Here is a 16670-nt window from a genome sequence, read left to right as displayed (position 1 = left end):
TCAGTGTAGCTTCACTGGTAAACCCCTAGCATAGACAATATACACAAGTGCAACATAATTCGTATGGTGTAGCTTACTCCATTTTGAAGCCAGGGTACAACAACCTGTAAATAGCTCAGTTTGCACAGATACAGCTACCCCAGTAGCTAAAAATCCCATTGCAGACAAGGGCTTCAGAAGTTTTAAGTTTAAATTGGTTCCTTCTCACAAGAACATTTGACAGAACAGTTGTAGGGAATTTGGTATTGCTTTTTCATATTAAAAAAGTGTTGGCTAATAAATATATTTTCTTCTATCATATTTTCAATTAAGAGTTTGCAGTGGAATAGCAGCAGCTGAGTCAGGATCAACAGCCACAGCAGGTTTGTGAAAGACCTTGTTGGGTACAGTAAATACTAGACAAGTTATCACTGCAGGGGGTCCCTACAACCAGAAAAACAGAAATGGCATTTACATGCTCATGAGTCACAGAATCAAAGTTGGGCAGTTGGAGAGCTCAAAGTACTTTTATTTCAGACAGCTTACCGCATTACATTCAATTATTTATCACAGTTGCATCACTCCATAGTATATACACTGTCTAAAATATGGAATTTGACTTTCTGGTAACATGCTTCAACAGGTAAGACCCAATCCTAAAGCTCTGCTTTCAAAGCGAGTTGTACTTGAGTACATAGAGTCCCTAATATTTCCTTTAAATGAGTATGAAACAGAAATAAGGGACTGCTTCAGAGCTACACCTGATGTTTACTATTCATATTTATATATAGTATATATACATACCTTACACACAACTCTGAACTTTATAATGCTTAAAAACAAAAGCTCAAATAGAGTAGTAAGGAGGTAAGAACAAGGTTGCCTATTTCTTGCCATCTAACAATTATCAATCTGAGCCTACAAAATGCTGAACAGCATCCACAACTTCCAATGCTTCAGTGAGAGCTGAAAATCACTGACAATCATGCCAGGTCAGGCCTCTAGTACTGGAAACTGGGTAAACTGTGTTCTTCCAGATGAGTTTTCCACACAGATTCCACTCTTGGTGTACATGAGCCCCCACGTGCACGAGACCAGATTATTTCTGAAAAGTAGTATCTGTTGGGGCCAGGCCTTCTGGCCACCACAGCCAAGGGCATAAGGAGTGAGGCAGCCGCAACTGCCCCTCAGTTCCTTTGCCATCAAGAACTCCAGATGGTAGGGCTCCCCAATTATGACATGGAATCTGCATGGACAACACATCTTGAATAACTATATTAACCGTAGCATCAGTAACCATTCTGTTTTCTTCGATTACTGTGCACAGAAAGTCCATTCTTGGTGAGTATCAAGCAGTTCTCTGGCCAGGAGGACAGAAAGGAGTCCTACCTGACTAGTGATTGCAGGACAATTCTACCAAAGTTGGCATCTGATCTGAAAGACTGGACCAGGGAGTAGTCGAGGATAAACAAGTAGATCAAACTCCAGATAGCTGTTCTACATATCTCAGACTGGAACGTTGGTGAGGGAAGCTGCGGAGACTGCATGCACCCTAGTGCAACGTGCGCTGATGTGAGCTGGAGGAGTCTTGTTCACCACCTAACAGCAAGCCCTGATGCAGTCTCAGACCCACTTGGATAATCTGAGTGAAGAGGACTGTACTGTCCTCTCTTTCTGTAAAAGCCACACAGCCGAGGGGATGTTCTCAATAGCTTGGTTCTATCCAAATAAAAAAGATAAAGCTATCACTGTGTCCAAAGTGTGTAATTTCATTTCGGCTGTGACAGAGTGGGTTTTGGAAAGAAAGCCAGGAGATGTATGAATTGATTAAGGTGAAAGTCTGAGATCACCTAGGCAAAAATTTGGGATTAGGCCTAAGGGTGACCTTGTCCTTATGGAAGACAGTATATGGAGGGCCTGTCTTAAGGGCCTTTATTTCACTGACTTCCAGCTAAGTTATGGCTACCAAGAATATCACCTTCTTGGATAGATGTGGAGAGCAGATTGTCACAGGTTCATATGGAGGTCCCATCATGCCAGTTAAAACCAGACTGAGGTCCCAGGAAGCAGGATGCCCCTTTATTGGGGGATGGGAGGGGAGAAGACCTTTATGAAGTTTAGATACCATAAGGTGAGCAAAGAATGTAACTTTGCACTGGTGGGTGATTTGTGGAAATGGTCGCCACTCTAATAGAACTGACAGAGAGGCTGGACCATTTCAGGGAGAGCAGATAGTCCAAAATATTTGGGATCAAAGTAGACAATTGCAAAAGCTATCACTGGGTTACCCACACAGAGCATCTTTTCCACTCTGCAGTACAAATGAGCCAGGCTGAAGGCTTCCTGCTTTGCAGGAGGATCTCTTGAATCTCAGATAAGCAGTCTCTCTCCAGAGGGGTTATCCACCCAGCATCCAAAACATCAGATGGAGCAAGGCCAGGTTTGGATACAGCATTTGGCCCTGATTCTGGGAACACAGATTGGGAAGAAGACATGAGGTTATCAGAGGTCAGAGACACTCGCTAGTTCAGAAAAAAACAGAGCTGTCTGGCCCATGTTAGGGCTAGCAGGATAACACAGCCTGAGAGACTTGTTTGAGTTTCCTGAGAACTCTGGGGATCCTGGGGATTGGTGGGAAGGCATAAAAAGAGCCCCAGGGACCATGGGATCCATCAGCGAGCATGGGATCACACCTTTTCCGGAGCAGATGCACACTTGTTCTCATATGTAGCGAACAGGTCCAGGGATAGCAGTCCCCATTTCAGAAAGACCACCACAGAGAATCAAATCACTGAGGGACCATTGATGGTACTGCAGCATGTCCTGCTGAGGTGAGCTGCCAGGATGTTCTGAAAGCTGGACAGGTGGAGAGCTACTGACAGTGTTATGAAGTATGTACCATTCTCAAATATACATAGTCTTTTCACAGAGCAGGGATGATCTCACTCTTTGTTTCTGTAGTGGATCGTGGTGGTGTTGTCAATGAACGCTTGAACAGTGAGGCCCTAATTCCCAGGGGAATTAGAACAGCCTTGCACGCTGACCATATGGCCCCGAGCTTCGGTATGTTTATGTGCTGCAGGGCCTTCTTTGGTAACCATCATCCTTGAATCTTGAGATGATTGAAATGAACTCCCCATTCTTGGGCAGAAGCATCCATGACCCATGTGTTGGTGGGACAAGAAACAGAGAATAGAACTCACACTTGGACTGATTTACCCACCAGCTTAAAGAGAGAACATCAATAGGGACAATGAGCAGATGGTCCATGCTGTGTCTCTTGGGTAGATAAACTGAGTTCAACCAGCCTTTCAGTGGCCAGAGTTGAAGTCTGGCAAGCTGTGTGATGCAGGAGAACACTGCCAAGGGCCCATGAGCTTGAGACACGTCTTCACTAGCATTCTAGTGCACTTGCAGAGTTGATTGAGGAGGTCCACCATGGTTTGTAAGCATTGTTGAGGCAGTTAAGCTCTTTCCAACAGAAAGCCGATAAAACTATGGACTGAGTCAGGGTCAGAATAGATTGTCCCTGTTGACCTTGAGACCCAAGGAAGCCAAAAGATGGTGTGAATTGACTTGGTAACTTGCTGTGAGTGATTATCTCCAAACCAATCAATCATCCTGTAAGAAGTATACTTGCATTCCCATTCTTCACAGATGGACAGCTACTATAGCTAGAACCTTGGTGAAAATCCAGGGGACCACTGAGAGACTGAAAGGCAGATAGTAAGAGTTGCCTACCAGGCATCTGATATACTGCTCTCTAAAGTGGGTGGGATGGAGCCAGGAGTATGCCAGAACACCTTGCTATTCTGCCTGGTGTTGCTGTGTACAGAACATCCAATAATATGTGTTGTTTCTGCTATATAACCTCAGGAGGAATGCTGAGGGTCTCTAGGGTCCTTTACAAGAAGTCCTGGAAGGTTCTGAACTCATCTTGAGGGACTAGAGAGTGGATGAACCACTTCATTAGGAGATCAAGAAGAAACCCTTGAAGGGCCAGAGGTACCTGATCTGAAGGGTGTTGATTTTCCTCCCTAATGTACTCCTCATCTTTCATGAATTGGGGTTGATCAAGTTGGATGGTTGGAGGAGGCTGTAATTACTTCCTCACTGAAGTAGATCTTGGATGAGCAACAGTGGCTGTGGGTCTTCTGGAGTAGGAATTCATACCTTAGGCAGACCAGCATAGCCAACATTGGTAGGCAAACTGGGATGTTGGCACATAGGAAGGTACCACAATGGACACTCCTTGAAATCTTCTGGTCTTTTATGTTCTCCGCTGTCTTCTCTGCAATCCTTGTTGAACTCTCATTGGGCCACACATTGTGGAGACTGGCATCAGGAGGGAGGGGAGCCCTTAGCGCATTCTGGTGAGGAAGACAAGGAGTGACTTTCCTCCTGACAAGGGGAGCAGACATGTCCAGGATATGGGCCCTGTACAGTACCAGATGAAGTGGCGCTGAGGTAGATGGTTGCTTTTACATAATATATCTCAAATGCTCCAGGAGAGAAGACTCCAATAACAGTCTGACAGAGAGGTTGGCTGGTACCAGGAAAGGCTTCAGTGCCAGCATCTCTGATGCTAAACATCCAGGACCAGAGCAAGGGTCAGCACTGAGGAGGCACTACTTGGTACTGTAGGCAAGATGGTAGTCACCAAGGGTATCTGTGCAAGGTTGGTGCCAGAGCGCAGTGCAGCCTTTATAAGACATAGAAGCCATCAGTGGCATAATACTCTATGGTGTCATGGCACCAGGCAGAGGCTCCAAACTTCAGGTATTAGTGTAAGAAACCTAGGTCATTTACTCAAGGTCAGAGAACAAACTCCTGACTGGAGTGGTGCTCCTTCATCCTTCCCCAAAGAGGCTGAAAGTTGCTGAATAGCCTGTGGGAGGAGGCTGCTCATGAGGGGAGCCGGAACTGCAACTAAACAGTGCTGAGTTGGAATATGGTTGATCTTTTCTGGGCTTCTTGGGGATGGGAGGTGGGAGTTGCATAGATCTCTCAAGAAAGCATAACTTCAACCTCACCTCTATTCTTGAGGGTATTCTTGGGAAATTAGTGGCATTTAAATGCTCTATTAATGTATCCCTGTTCCAAGTAGATGATATATCTGGAGTGCCCATCTTTAATGCATTTAGCTGATGTCGCATGATGGGCAGGTCTTGAAGCTGGGTGACAGGATATGCAATAATGGAATAGCCCTAATGTATCAGGATGGGGATCTGAATACAGATACCCCTTCTAAAATTTCTCAAAAAAATAGCCAGCAAACAAAAAGAAAAACTATATTAAAGTTAAGAAAACTATAACAAAGTTCACTAGGTGAAACTAGAAGAATATCTATGTCACATGAGGAAACAGACTGATGCTGAAATGGATATAAAAATGAAGTTAATAAATTTAGAATTTTCATAATGGGCAGCTTTACAGAAAGAGAATCCTCCCGGTAATGCTGCAGTCAAAAGGATACTAATTTATAGGGTAGATTAAATATGAGTACATGTTGATATAGAGAAGGTCAATTCACTGAAGGGCTTCAGTAATTTGGCACCTGATTTAGTACTACTAACAACATATTTTAACAAGTGTCTGGGCATTAGTGAACTGAAATGATTTTTTTGTTTAAAAGAACATTGCTGAAAATAGTTAACATGATCTGTTGGGGACAGGATAGAATTTTTCCAGTAACACGTTCTTCCTATTGACTGAAAGGTTACTAAAATAATTTACTAAAGAATGTGATTTAACTCCAAACAATAGAGGGCTTGTGAGAGTCATACAACTTTATAGAAACAAATAAAACATGCTGGATAAAAATACTGTGTGCACTGGTTTAATGAAGTCAGAATCAGTTTGATTTTTCAGACAGATGGATTAACAATGTCAACTAATTAAAAAAATTGCAAAAACACTCAAACTTCTGTAGACCCAGATTTATGGACTAACTGAGCATCTCATTTCAGAATCAGTAGCAAACTTCAAATATTTAATTTTTCCAATTATTTAAATTACTTTGAGTCACATCAAGAAACAAAAGTATCTGAAACAAACTTCTAATTGGGTCAAAATTTCCTCCATGCTGCCTGTGCACTAACAGGGGGAGCACTGAGCACAAAGAAGAGAGATTTCACTCAGTTCTAATATCTAGCAGCACAGTTGCTACCACCAACTATGAGGAGCAACTGCAGGGAAAGTCCTACTCAGTCCCTGCATGGCCAGAGCTGGAATAATCTCAGTGTGGATGGAATCTTCAGATAATTTCGCTGCCAAATTCTAAAAAGCCTCCAATGAGCAAGTGCCAACTACAATTTTCAGAGGCTTATAACTCAGCCAAAATTGGGTCGATTTTCATGGAGACAGCAAAATGCATCCCTCTGGCTTCAGTAGGAAACCAGAGAACCCTACTCCGAAGCATCAAGAAGCTAGAACTTCTCAGTAAAATGGTTATAAGAATTATTTCCTCTTAACCTGGTCTCAGATGCTTCTGATCCATTTTTACTAAGGCCTGGTATACACGGGGGGGGGGGGGGAGAGAATCAATCTCAGTTATTCAACTTCAGCTACGTGAATAACATAGCTGAAGTCGACGTACATAGATTGACTTACCATGGTGTCTTCACCGCAGTGAGTCGACTGCTGCTGCTCCCCTGTTGACTCCGCCTGCGCCTCTCGTGGTGGTGGAGTACAGGAGTCGACAGGAGAGCGCTCGGGGATCGATTTATCACATCTAGACTAGACGCGATAAATCGACCCCCGCTGGATCGATCGCTGCCCGCCGATCCAGTGGGTAGTGTAGACATACCCTAAAACTTATTAAAAAAATTAAGTCTGAAGCAGACATCAAGGCATGGGAAATTTCAGCTGAAATGATTAAAGTCTGGTTAAGTCAAACAGATAATGGAAATCTCTCCTAGTTCAAAGCAAATTTTTTTCATCATGAAATACTGAATTAGACTAAGGAGCACACGTGCGAAAAAACCAATAGGAAAGAGTGGCACTGCTCCTTTATCAGCAATATTGCAGGAACTGCAATAGTGAGAGATCTAAATGGCTGCAATTCAATTTGATGTAAAGTGCAACCTCAGAGAAACCTGGACTAGCTGCAAACTGAGAAGTGGTTTTTCAGGTAACAAGATGAGCAAAACAAATTTCTCTCAAGTGGTGGATGAAGCAGCAAACAAAAAATTCAATACAAAAGTTGAGTGAAAGTAAAAAAAATAAAATAAAATAAAATAAAATAAATCAGATATGGCAAAAGTGATGTGAGGGAACGAAGTATAAACATTAAAGGAATGTTTAATCAAGACAATTCTCATTTTGCTTTTAATTTTAAAACAGAAGTTTTTCATTTTAGGAATTTTGATTTTATTGAAAAACAAAAGGCGACTCACAGAATAGTGAGGCCATTTCTTTCAAGCAAACTCTGTAGTACAATTGTTACCAGGACTCGAAACCATTAACATTTCAAAGAAACTGTTTCAGATGATATTTCTCAACTAAAGTTTTTAAATTACATAGTATGTGTTTTATTTGGGTTCCACATACTGCAAGCAATTAACAATACAATGAGATTCAATTTCTCAACTAAAATACTAAATATTACATGTTTACACATACCTGCACAGTGACAAGCACAAAAACAGACTAGTTCAGCACTTAAATAATTTCAAAAATCCATACCAACACTTTTAAAATCCATTTTATTTAGTCCCCCCAACCCAGTACAGAACTTAAGGCGTCTCCACACACGCAATTCTTGCAGAGTTGTTTTTTTGTTTGTTTTTTTTAAAAAATAACTATGTTGGTCAGGTACCATTTATTCTTATCATTTGATCCCTAAAACTGTATCAGTGTTGAGATATGACTGTCAAACCAGTGTTAAATCAATACAGTATTTACATAGCACAGCACATTATGTTTGAGACAGTCACTTGGGGATAAAACCACATTTTAGAACAGACGAAGACCACCATTAATACATGTTTGGAATCAACTATTTACAGGTCCCTAATATCACATAACTATGGTCTGTACACTGGTCCAGTGGGGCAGGCAGAAGCTTGACAGGCAGTTATTTTGGGATTTTAAATATGATTTGGAAGCACACTATTATGCTACCCTGAACGCCATGTGCCACATTATCCCAGGTGGTCTTATATCCTGGAATGGCACGTCCAGCTGATATAAAATAAAAAACCAGACAACATAAGGTTTACTTTGTGGAGATTGACTCATGCTATTCAGACATCTGAAATTTGAAGGAAACTCGTCCAAGAAACTTGTCACGGTCATCTTCATTTTTTAAATTGGGAGATCCCATAATCTTACACTCAATTGATACATCTTCTTTGGTACTGCTGGAGTTAATTGCTAGTTGAACAGCCACTAGCGGCTGTAGATAGTCAGCCTAGTAAATAGAGAGAGGGGGAAATTATTTCAGATACCACAGTAAACTTTTCTGAATAAAAACAATTAAGATTACAGATTCACTTCATCTATTGTTTACTGGACTAGAAAAATGCAAACAAACCCCCCAATTTTACCGAGTCCCATCTAAGGGTATACCTACACTGCAAACGACGGTGATATTGTAGTGCAGGTAGGCGCACACATGCTAGCTTTAGTCCAGCTAGCGCGGCTAACAGCAGCGAAGACATGGCAGCATGGGCTGCGGCACAGGCTAGCCATACCAGTACAAACCTGCTACAGACTCTTGTTCCTAGCTAGTGCTGTGTCCGTGCTGCGGTGTCTTTGCCGCTATTTTCAGCCATGCTAGTTCAATTAAAGCTAGTGCAGGTCTGCCTATCCATGCTACAATTATCCCTTAATTTGAGATGTAGATGTACCCTAACTCAGTTAAAATTATTTGTGTAGGAGTTAATCAGGCTAAAATTCTGCACAGCATTTGTCTCAACTGAAAAATTCAGCATAAATTAACAGTTATAGACAGGATTTTCAAGGTGCTCAAGAAAGTTTGAATGCGACTTTCAATGCAAGTTGCATTCAAATGGGATTTGGGAGTCTAATTCTCCATTTTTTTTGAAAATCCAAGCCTATATTAACCTTTTGCTTTTTACAAGCATATGAAAAAATCTGCCATAATTTATGCTCTTTTCTGTTCACTTAACTTGCGTTGAACTTCCATTTTCTTACAGATACCTCTTCACTTCAAATGGGACCTTGTTATTTAATCATTTTTACTTGCCTTTCTGTTTCCATCTTTGTTTACGTACATGCACACATTCCATGACTTTTCTACGGTATACTTAAGTAGCATCCATGCTGAGGCTAAGGATTTCTGACTTTCCTAAATTTTGACTTGAGGGACTGAACTAGCTTCTTTGGAATTTTTGCAACCACCTTTTATAAAGTTTAATATCAGGGTGATAGTTTCTGGTAGGATTCCGCTCCTGAGGATGTTGCCCTTAATTATACGATGATCTCTATTATTCAGTGGAGCAATTATAGTCCTTGAACTAATTCCTGTTGTCAAAACTTAAAATATAGGAAGGAAAGTTATATCAAAAGCTTGTTCAACTGAATTCTAGTTTCAAAGTCCAATTTAAGCAAGGCATCACTTTTTAAAGGATCCTTTATACTTGTTACAGATGGCATTTCAAGACCTAGTAAAATATAAATTTACTAACAGCAACTAAATCTATATTTCACAAGTATGCTGTAATCTGAGAACTCTTATGTATTTATCTATTTAGGTCATTATTTTCAAAAGTGGCTAGTGATTCTGGGTGCCTCAATTTTTAGGTGCTCAACTTGAGACACTTAAAATCAGACAATTAAAGAGGGTGGGTGGGTATCACTTTTTCAGAAATACACATTCCTTGAAGCTTAAGAAGTGGTAGGTCTGAAGATAACTTTACCAATTTGAGCACCAAATTTTGAAGCTAAATTTAGGGAATAGTGCTGTGTAAAGGTACAAAACTTCAGGGTAGCAACTTGGAAGAGATCTGCTACAGTGAAGTCTAAGACAAGCTGTGGGAGATTGTACTGGCTCTAGTGAAGTGAACCCTGAAACCTTTGGGAAATAAACCCTAGATCAAAACACTTCTTGATATAAAATGTTATTCACTTAAAGGATGAAGCCTGACTCCTAGATTTTTCCCATTAACTATAATCTAGTGGACTCCTTAATAGATTTTTTTTTTTCTGTTAAGAAAGTATCTGTTGTCAGTAGCATCTCCCCTCCCCCCGGTCTTCTTTATATCTTAGCTATGTAGATTAGCTTTTTCCTAGTAATGTGATTGAGAGAAGAAAACTGGCAAACTAGTAAGTTGGGTAAAAATATCCAAATACTTGTAATAGAAGATGCTAGAATCGAAGTAGGGGTTATCCAAGGGTTCTTCGCTAGTTCAAATCAGGCCTTTGACAGGAGACGTAGATGTGCCACGCTTTTGTGGCTCCAGTATTATAACCTGAGATTTTTCTTGGACAGAGATCAGTTGGAAATCTAAGACTGCAGCTATACAAGCTAACAATTCCTCAAAATTCATGAAATCTTTAGTGAGGGGGCAACAATTAGGATAATTACTAAGTGCTCAGGAGAACAGAAAGTAATTCCTTCAAGGGCTCAGACAGGCTCCTCTTCAAGCCTCTCTTCTGAAAAGTATTCAAAACTTCCAAAAGGTGGTCAGATGAGACAGTCCTCTGTGAAGCCCTAGAAGCAAGCAGGATGATCTCAGAGGGCCTTTTGCTCAGTGTTGGCATCAGAGGCTGACCCACCACACAGACTCGGCAGTGTAGATTGCATTGCGGGAGGGAGGTGGCAAAGAGGTGGCCATTCTGGACTCCCAAACAGAATATATAAATACTTATATAGCTCTCATCATCATAGTATCAACACCAAAAAATGAATTTTCCCTCAACATTCTTGCGCAGTAAATAAATATAATAACCGTTTTACAGATGGGAAACTGAGGCACGAGGTCATGCAGAAAGCCTGTGTCACAGCTGATAAGCGAACCCAAATCTGTGATCAAGTCCTGTCCAGTCCCTTCTAAACCACGAGACAACTCTTCCTCAATCTAAATTATAAACCTTGTCAGAATGGAAAGATGATGCTGGGTCATCCTCACAGAACTAAAGATTCTCTAGATGAATCTAATCCCAAGAGACAGCAAGATGTCCCTGCAACCAAAACTCCTGTTACAACAGGGAGTACTTGCTCAAGAAAATACAGTACTGGGAGAGTGTTCCTTACTCAGCTAGGCTGAATAGGCCAGGAATAGTATTGAACTCTGCCTTACCCCAGTACACTCCTCCACTACCATACCTTACCTTAGGTATAGAGCAGTGGTCACCAACCGGTCAATCGCGACCGACTGGTCAATCCTAGAGAATCTCCCAGTTGATTGCAATCTCTCTTGGTGTAGCAGGGCTGCCGCTAAGGCAGGCTCCCTGCCTGCCCCGGCCCCATGCCACTCCCGGAAGCGGCCAGCAGGGCCCCGCGGGCGGGGGACAGGGGTCTCCCTCTGCGCGCTGCTCCTACCTGCAAGCACCACCCCCTGAAGCTCCCATTGGCCAGAAACGGGGAGCTGTGGGAATGATGCTTGCAGAGAGGGGCAGTGCGCAGAGCCACGTGCCCTCCCTCCACCCCCCCACCCCCCAGGGGTTGCAGGGGCACGTTGGCCCCTTCTGGGAACTGCGTGGGGCCAGGATAGGCAGGGAGCCTGCCTTAATCTCGCTGCACCTGCCACCGACCGGGAGCCGTCTAAGGTAAGTGCCACCAGGAGGAAGGCCGCATCCCAACCCCCAGCCCCTTCTAGAGCTAGCACCCCGTACCCCCTCCTGCACCCCAACACTCTGCCCCAGCCTGGAGCCCCCTCCTGCACCCAAACTCCTTCCCAGAGCTTGCACCCCTCACCCCGCACCTGCAGGAAATAACCCCATGTGGGGAGGGAGCGTGGGGAGCTTGGCGGGCCGCGTGTTTGAGACTCCTGGTCTATATGCATTTAGCATGCTAACAGTATTTATATTAGCAAATTCTGGGGAAGCCTAGAAAGCTACCCCACAGTGCTTCAAAGGATATAAAGCATGAAGGACATGAAGAGTGACACCAACAACACGGGGGGGGGGGGGGGGGGGAGAATGTGCTGAACCAATTATTCAAAAAACAATAGTGTAACAGTCTAGACTTCTGATAAGGGCAAAAAACTGTTAGTTGCATGATTATTATTAAAAAAGTTTAACTATCTGGTGTGTGTACTAATCATGTCAATGACTGGTTTCTAACTATTAAGATAAACAGGCCTATCTGATCTAGCCACCTCTATTTTCATTTGAGGAGACCTAATAAAATGTAAGTAGTGAACATATCACTTGAAGGAAAATTGACTTTTTACAGCAAAACTACTGAAATCATGTTAGTGTGAACTCAGTTTTATTTTCTTCAGTAAGAAGACAGTAAATCCCAATCTATTTTCCTGTGTATGGGCAGGTGAAGCACAGATCTTATCAAGTACTCTGAAATACCTGCATAAGTAATATTTCATGTGTGTATTTTGTTGGAAATTTCAAGTCTGAACAATGCAGTAACCATCACAGACCTATCCTAAAAATGCCCCCCAAAATTTACAAAACACATGACTATCATTAAAACATACTTACGTGTAAATTTTTTCCATAGTATGGAAAATACATTAAATCAATCATTCCCCCATCAGGAAAATAAGTTATCTGAACCTTGCCTTCTTCCTATGGTTGAAGATAAAATTGAAAGTTAATTCCCGTTTTAACAAAAATTAAGAGGTAAAAGAAAATTACAATGTTCTAATGATGAAATGCAAGAACCCTACAAAAATATGAGTACTGCTGTACCAGAATAGTTTCACAACAGAATGAACGATCTTTGCCAAACTAAAAGACTCATACACATAAACTTGTACTTGTTAAACATTTAATATATTAATAACCTTCTACCACCAATTGTATTTCACAAAACAGATTTTAGCTTATACATGCTGCAACCTTCCATTTTTAATCTAGATAAAATTATTACTAATATTTATTTAGTAAAGTAGAAATTAAGCCAGAATAGCCCTAAGTTTTATTTTCTGCCCACCATCATTCAAAAAACCAAACATACATCTCTACAATGAAAAGGTTAGCATGATGATGGAGAGATACACACAAAATAGGTTACGAGATGTACTGGCCAGGAAGCCAGAACATCAAGAATTGAAGCCTCCTCTTCTGCCAACGGCTGTTGTTATTTCAGGGTATTCACAAGCTTTTATTAACCAAGGCCTCATACCCCCCATTTTGCAATAAGATAACAGGCTGCACAAGGTCACTTCTGTCAGAGCTAGGAACAGAATCCACATCTCTAAAATGGCAGACCCAAGCCTCATCCACTCAGCTTTGGCTTTTGGATCAAATCTGCCAAAGCTAAATTTCCCTACAAACAATGGAATTCTAGTGTAGTGATTATGTAGAGTTAAACACACATGGGCTGCAAAAAAAATCAGGAAATGTCCCATGGATAAGGCTATGATTTAGTCACAGGTATTTTTAGTAAAAGTCACAGACAATAACCAAAAACTCAGGGCCAGTGACCTGTCTGTGACTTTTACTAAAAATACTCGTGACTAAATCTTACCCGCTGAGCGGGGCAGCCTTGGGCTCCGCTGCTGCTACTGTGGGCCAGGAGGGCGGCCCAGTGCCCCACCACTGCTGCTGCTCCTCCGGCAAGGGCAGCCTGGGGTTCCACTGCTGCTTCAGGGCAGTGCCTGGGACCAGTTGCCTGGGGCTGTCGGAGCAGTGGCCGGTGCAGCTGGTCCCAGAGCTGCCCCAGCTGCTATGGGGGTCCTGGGGTCAGCCGCACCAGCCGCTGCGGAAGTCATGGAGGCCCCGGAAAAATCACGGAATCCATGACTTCCGTGACCTCTGTGAAAGACTCCAGCCTTACCCATGGCTAATGCAGTAGGGACTAGTATGCAGAGACACCAACCTTGCTCTGAGACTTTGAGAGGAGATTATGAAAAAAGTTAGAAAGGAATTAGGGACACTGCATGGACTTCCACCCCCGCCCTCACCAGTCTGTGTGTACATGGCCAAGGGGAGGGCCAGCCCCCTGCCTCCATTGCAGCCCCGACCTTTACTTCCAAACACAGAGAAGGGGAAGATCAGCCCTAGGAAAGCAGCCCTTCTATGCCACCTGGGATCCTTAATTATCATTACCAATTCCGGGCCTGGACTTCCTTCCCAGGATGATCCGCCTCCTCTTCCTCCTCAGTCATGTTCCCTCTCTCCTCCACTGCCACCATCACTGCCTGCTCCTGCTTTTCCCCAGGACACTGTGCAGTGAGAGTCTGATAGAGTCAAGCCACAGCAATAATCAGTGAAATTTGGGGTGCTGGATTCACTGCCCAAACCACAGGTTGCCAACTGCACGCTAACTGTTCTGCATGGTCATTGCTGGCGTGCTCCAGGTACCTAGAGCACATGGGGGCAGTTAGAGTGCAACATGCAGCCTTTGGCTTGGGCGTTGAACCCAGCAGTGCCCCAATCCATTCAAAATCACCACAGTTTGCCTCCTAACAGACTCTCACTGCGCAGTCTTTGAATGTGCCATCGAAGCAGTAGAAAACAATGCCCACTGTGACCATGGCCCTACTTGCTGTATGTTGGACCTAAAAATCAGGACGATTACTGAAAATTAGGGATAGTTGACATCTCTGGCTAGGAGAATATGTATGCTGAACACTAAGCCTTGGCTCTGACTCAAGTTTGAACCCAAAGCCCCCCTCCCATCCATACACAAAATCAGTCGACTCAGGTCAGAAAGCCCTTGCACCCTGTTTGGGAGCAGGGGAGGGGTGCACAGCCCGAGTCCTACTATGAGGCAGGTCAAAGTCCAGGCATTTCACAGTGTGAATGCAGATTGAGTCCAGGTTGCCAGACTCGTGTCTGGAGAGTCTGCCAATCTATCCCACAAACTACTTCCCAAGTCCTTCAATTCCAAAGCTTACCACTTACTTTCCAGGAATTGGAAGCAAAAGACCATTACCTTTTCCGTAACTGGTGTTTTTCAAGATGTGTTGCTCATGTCCATTCCATATTAGGTGCGTGCGCTCGCCACATGCACCAGTGCCAGAAGTTTTTCCTTTAGCAGTATCTGTAGAGGACCAGCTCTGGTGCCCTCTGGAGTGGTGCCCGCCTGGCGTGGAATGGGGTGGCAGCGGGCTGCTCCCCCCACCCTCAGTCCCTTCTTGCCGGAAACTCCGACAGTGAGGAAGGAGGGTGGGTTGTGGAATGGACATGAGCAACACATCTCTCAGAACACCAGTTACAGAAAAGATAACTGTCTTTTCTTCAAGTGCTTGCTCATGTCCATTCCATATTAGGTGACTCCAAAGCAGTATCCCTGGAGGTGGGTAGGAGTTCATGGATGTGTAGATTGCAACACAGCTCTGCCGAACCCAGCGTTGTCTCTGGCCTGCTGAGTGACAGCCTAATGAGAAGTAAACATGTGAACAGAGGACCACGTTGCAGCTCTACAGATGTCCTGGACAGAGGTGTATGCCAGGAAGGTCGCCGAAGATGGCTGCACTCTCATCGAGTGAGCTCTGACAATCGGCGGCGGCAGCAGAACCTCTACCAGGTCGTAATAGGTCCTTATGCACTAGGTGATCCAATTAGAAATCCTCTGCGAGGACACCGGGTGACCCTTCATCCTATCCGCTGTAGCGATGAAGAGTTGAGTCGATTTTTGGAAAGGCTGGGTACATTTAAGTAAAAAGCCAAGGTGTAGGAGCTGGATTTTATAATGTACTATGAGAATTAATGTATGATTTGATTTCATCCTGTCAGCCACCCTTTTTGAATAGCAGAAAGGAATGACAGACCAGAACAATCCTTATGACTGATTATGGTCACCCATTTGTTTTAGGATAAGTTATAATGTCTACTATGGTTTCCTATATGTATTACAATATAGGCACTCTAGTTAAATATACATGTCTTTGTTTTAAGGTTTTAGTAAGTAAGAGACAGGATTCTCTATTGTGTCTATGTTAAGTAGATTAGAGGAACATTGAAGGCCTGGGTCTCAATGTAAATTGTCTTGGTTATTGATTGTAAAACTTAGCAAGGTTTAATTTGCAATGCCTTTTTGCTCAATAGAAAATACTACTGTTTGTATTCTCAATCTGTTTGTGTGAATGAGGAATGTATGCATCAGGAAAAGATAAGGTGTGAAGGCCATTGTTATAGCCAGAGTCAAAGAAGAAGGAGTGAAGAGACTTAAAGGACATCAAAGAATCATCAACGCACATCCATAATGAAAGGCAGATTGACGACCCTGAGGTAAAGGCTGGCACCCCTAAGGACAATTAATTAAATCGGAACAAAGGACAGGATGACCCTCTCGGAGGTGTATTGGAATGTTTACACCAACTAAGTAGTAACTGGTCACAAACTGACACAGCAAAATCCATAGGCTTCAACAGAGGAAAAAAACCCTATAAGAACAGGGTGCTCGGCCATGGGACTTTGGGTTCGTCTTGCCACAGTCCAGGAGCATCGGATCACGACCTATAAGAGCCCCGCTCCCCTCTGCGACCAATCTGGCTGGCCACTAGATTGATCCAGACTGGTATCTATAAACATCACTGGCAGGTAGGGGTGTGTGTGTGTGTGTGTGTGTGTGTGTGTGTGTGTGTGTGTGTGTG

The 16670-nt window shown here is 43.1% G+C and overlaps 1 protein-coding gene across 1 annotated transcript in view; it reads right to left on the bottom strand.

The window, feature by feature from the left end:
* Positions 1-7668: 7668 nt before the first annotated feature.
* The window catches only part of ATP1B3 (ATPase Na+/K+ transporting subunit beta 3), a 61298-nt gene continuing 52296 nt past the window's right edge, over positions 7669-16670 (bottom strand). Inside the window, exons 6-7 of the mRNA XM_024211009.2 lie at positions 12607-12693; positions 7669-8392 (exon numbers count right to left, since the gene is read on the bottom strand). Of these exons, the coding sequence (XP_024066777.1) occupies positions 8222-8392; positions 12607-12693 (258 nt within the window). The 3' untranslated portion in view covers positions 7669-8221. The remainder of the gene's footprint in view (positions 8393-12606; positions 12694-16670) is intronic.

Source organism: Terrapene carolina, unplaced genomic scaffold, assembly GCF_002925995.2.
Source record: "Terrapene carolina triunguis isolate 2854851 unplaced genomic scaffold, T_m_triunguis-2.0 Scaffold88, whole genome shotgun sequence".
Taxonomy (NCBI): domain Eukaryota; kingdom Metazoa; phylum Chordata; order Testudines; family Emydidae; genus Terrapene; species Terrapene triunguis.
This window is presented reverse-complemented; position numbering and strand designations above follow the sequence as displayed.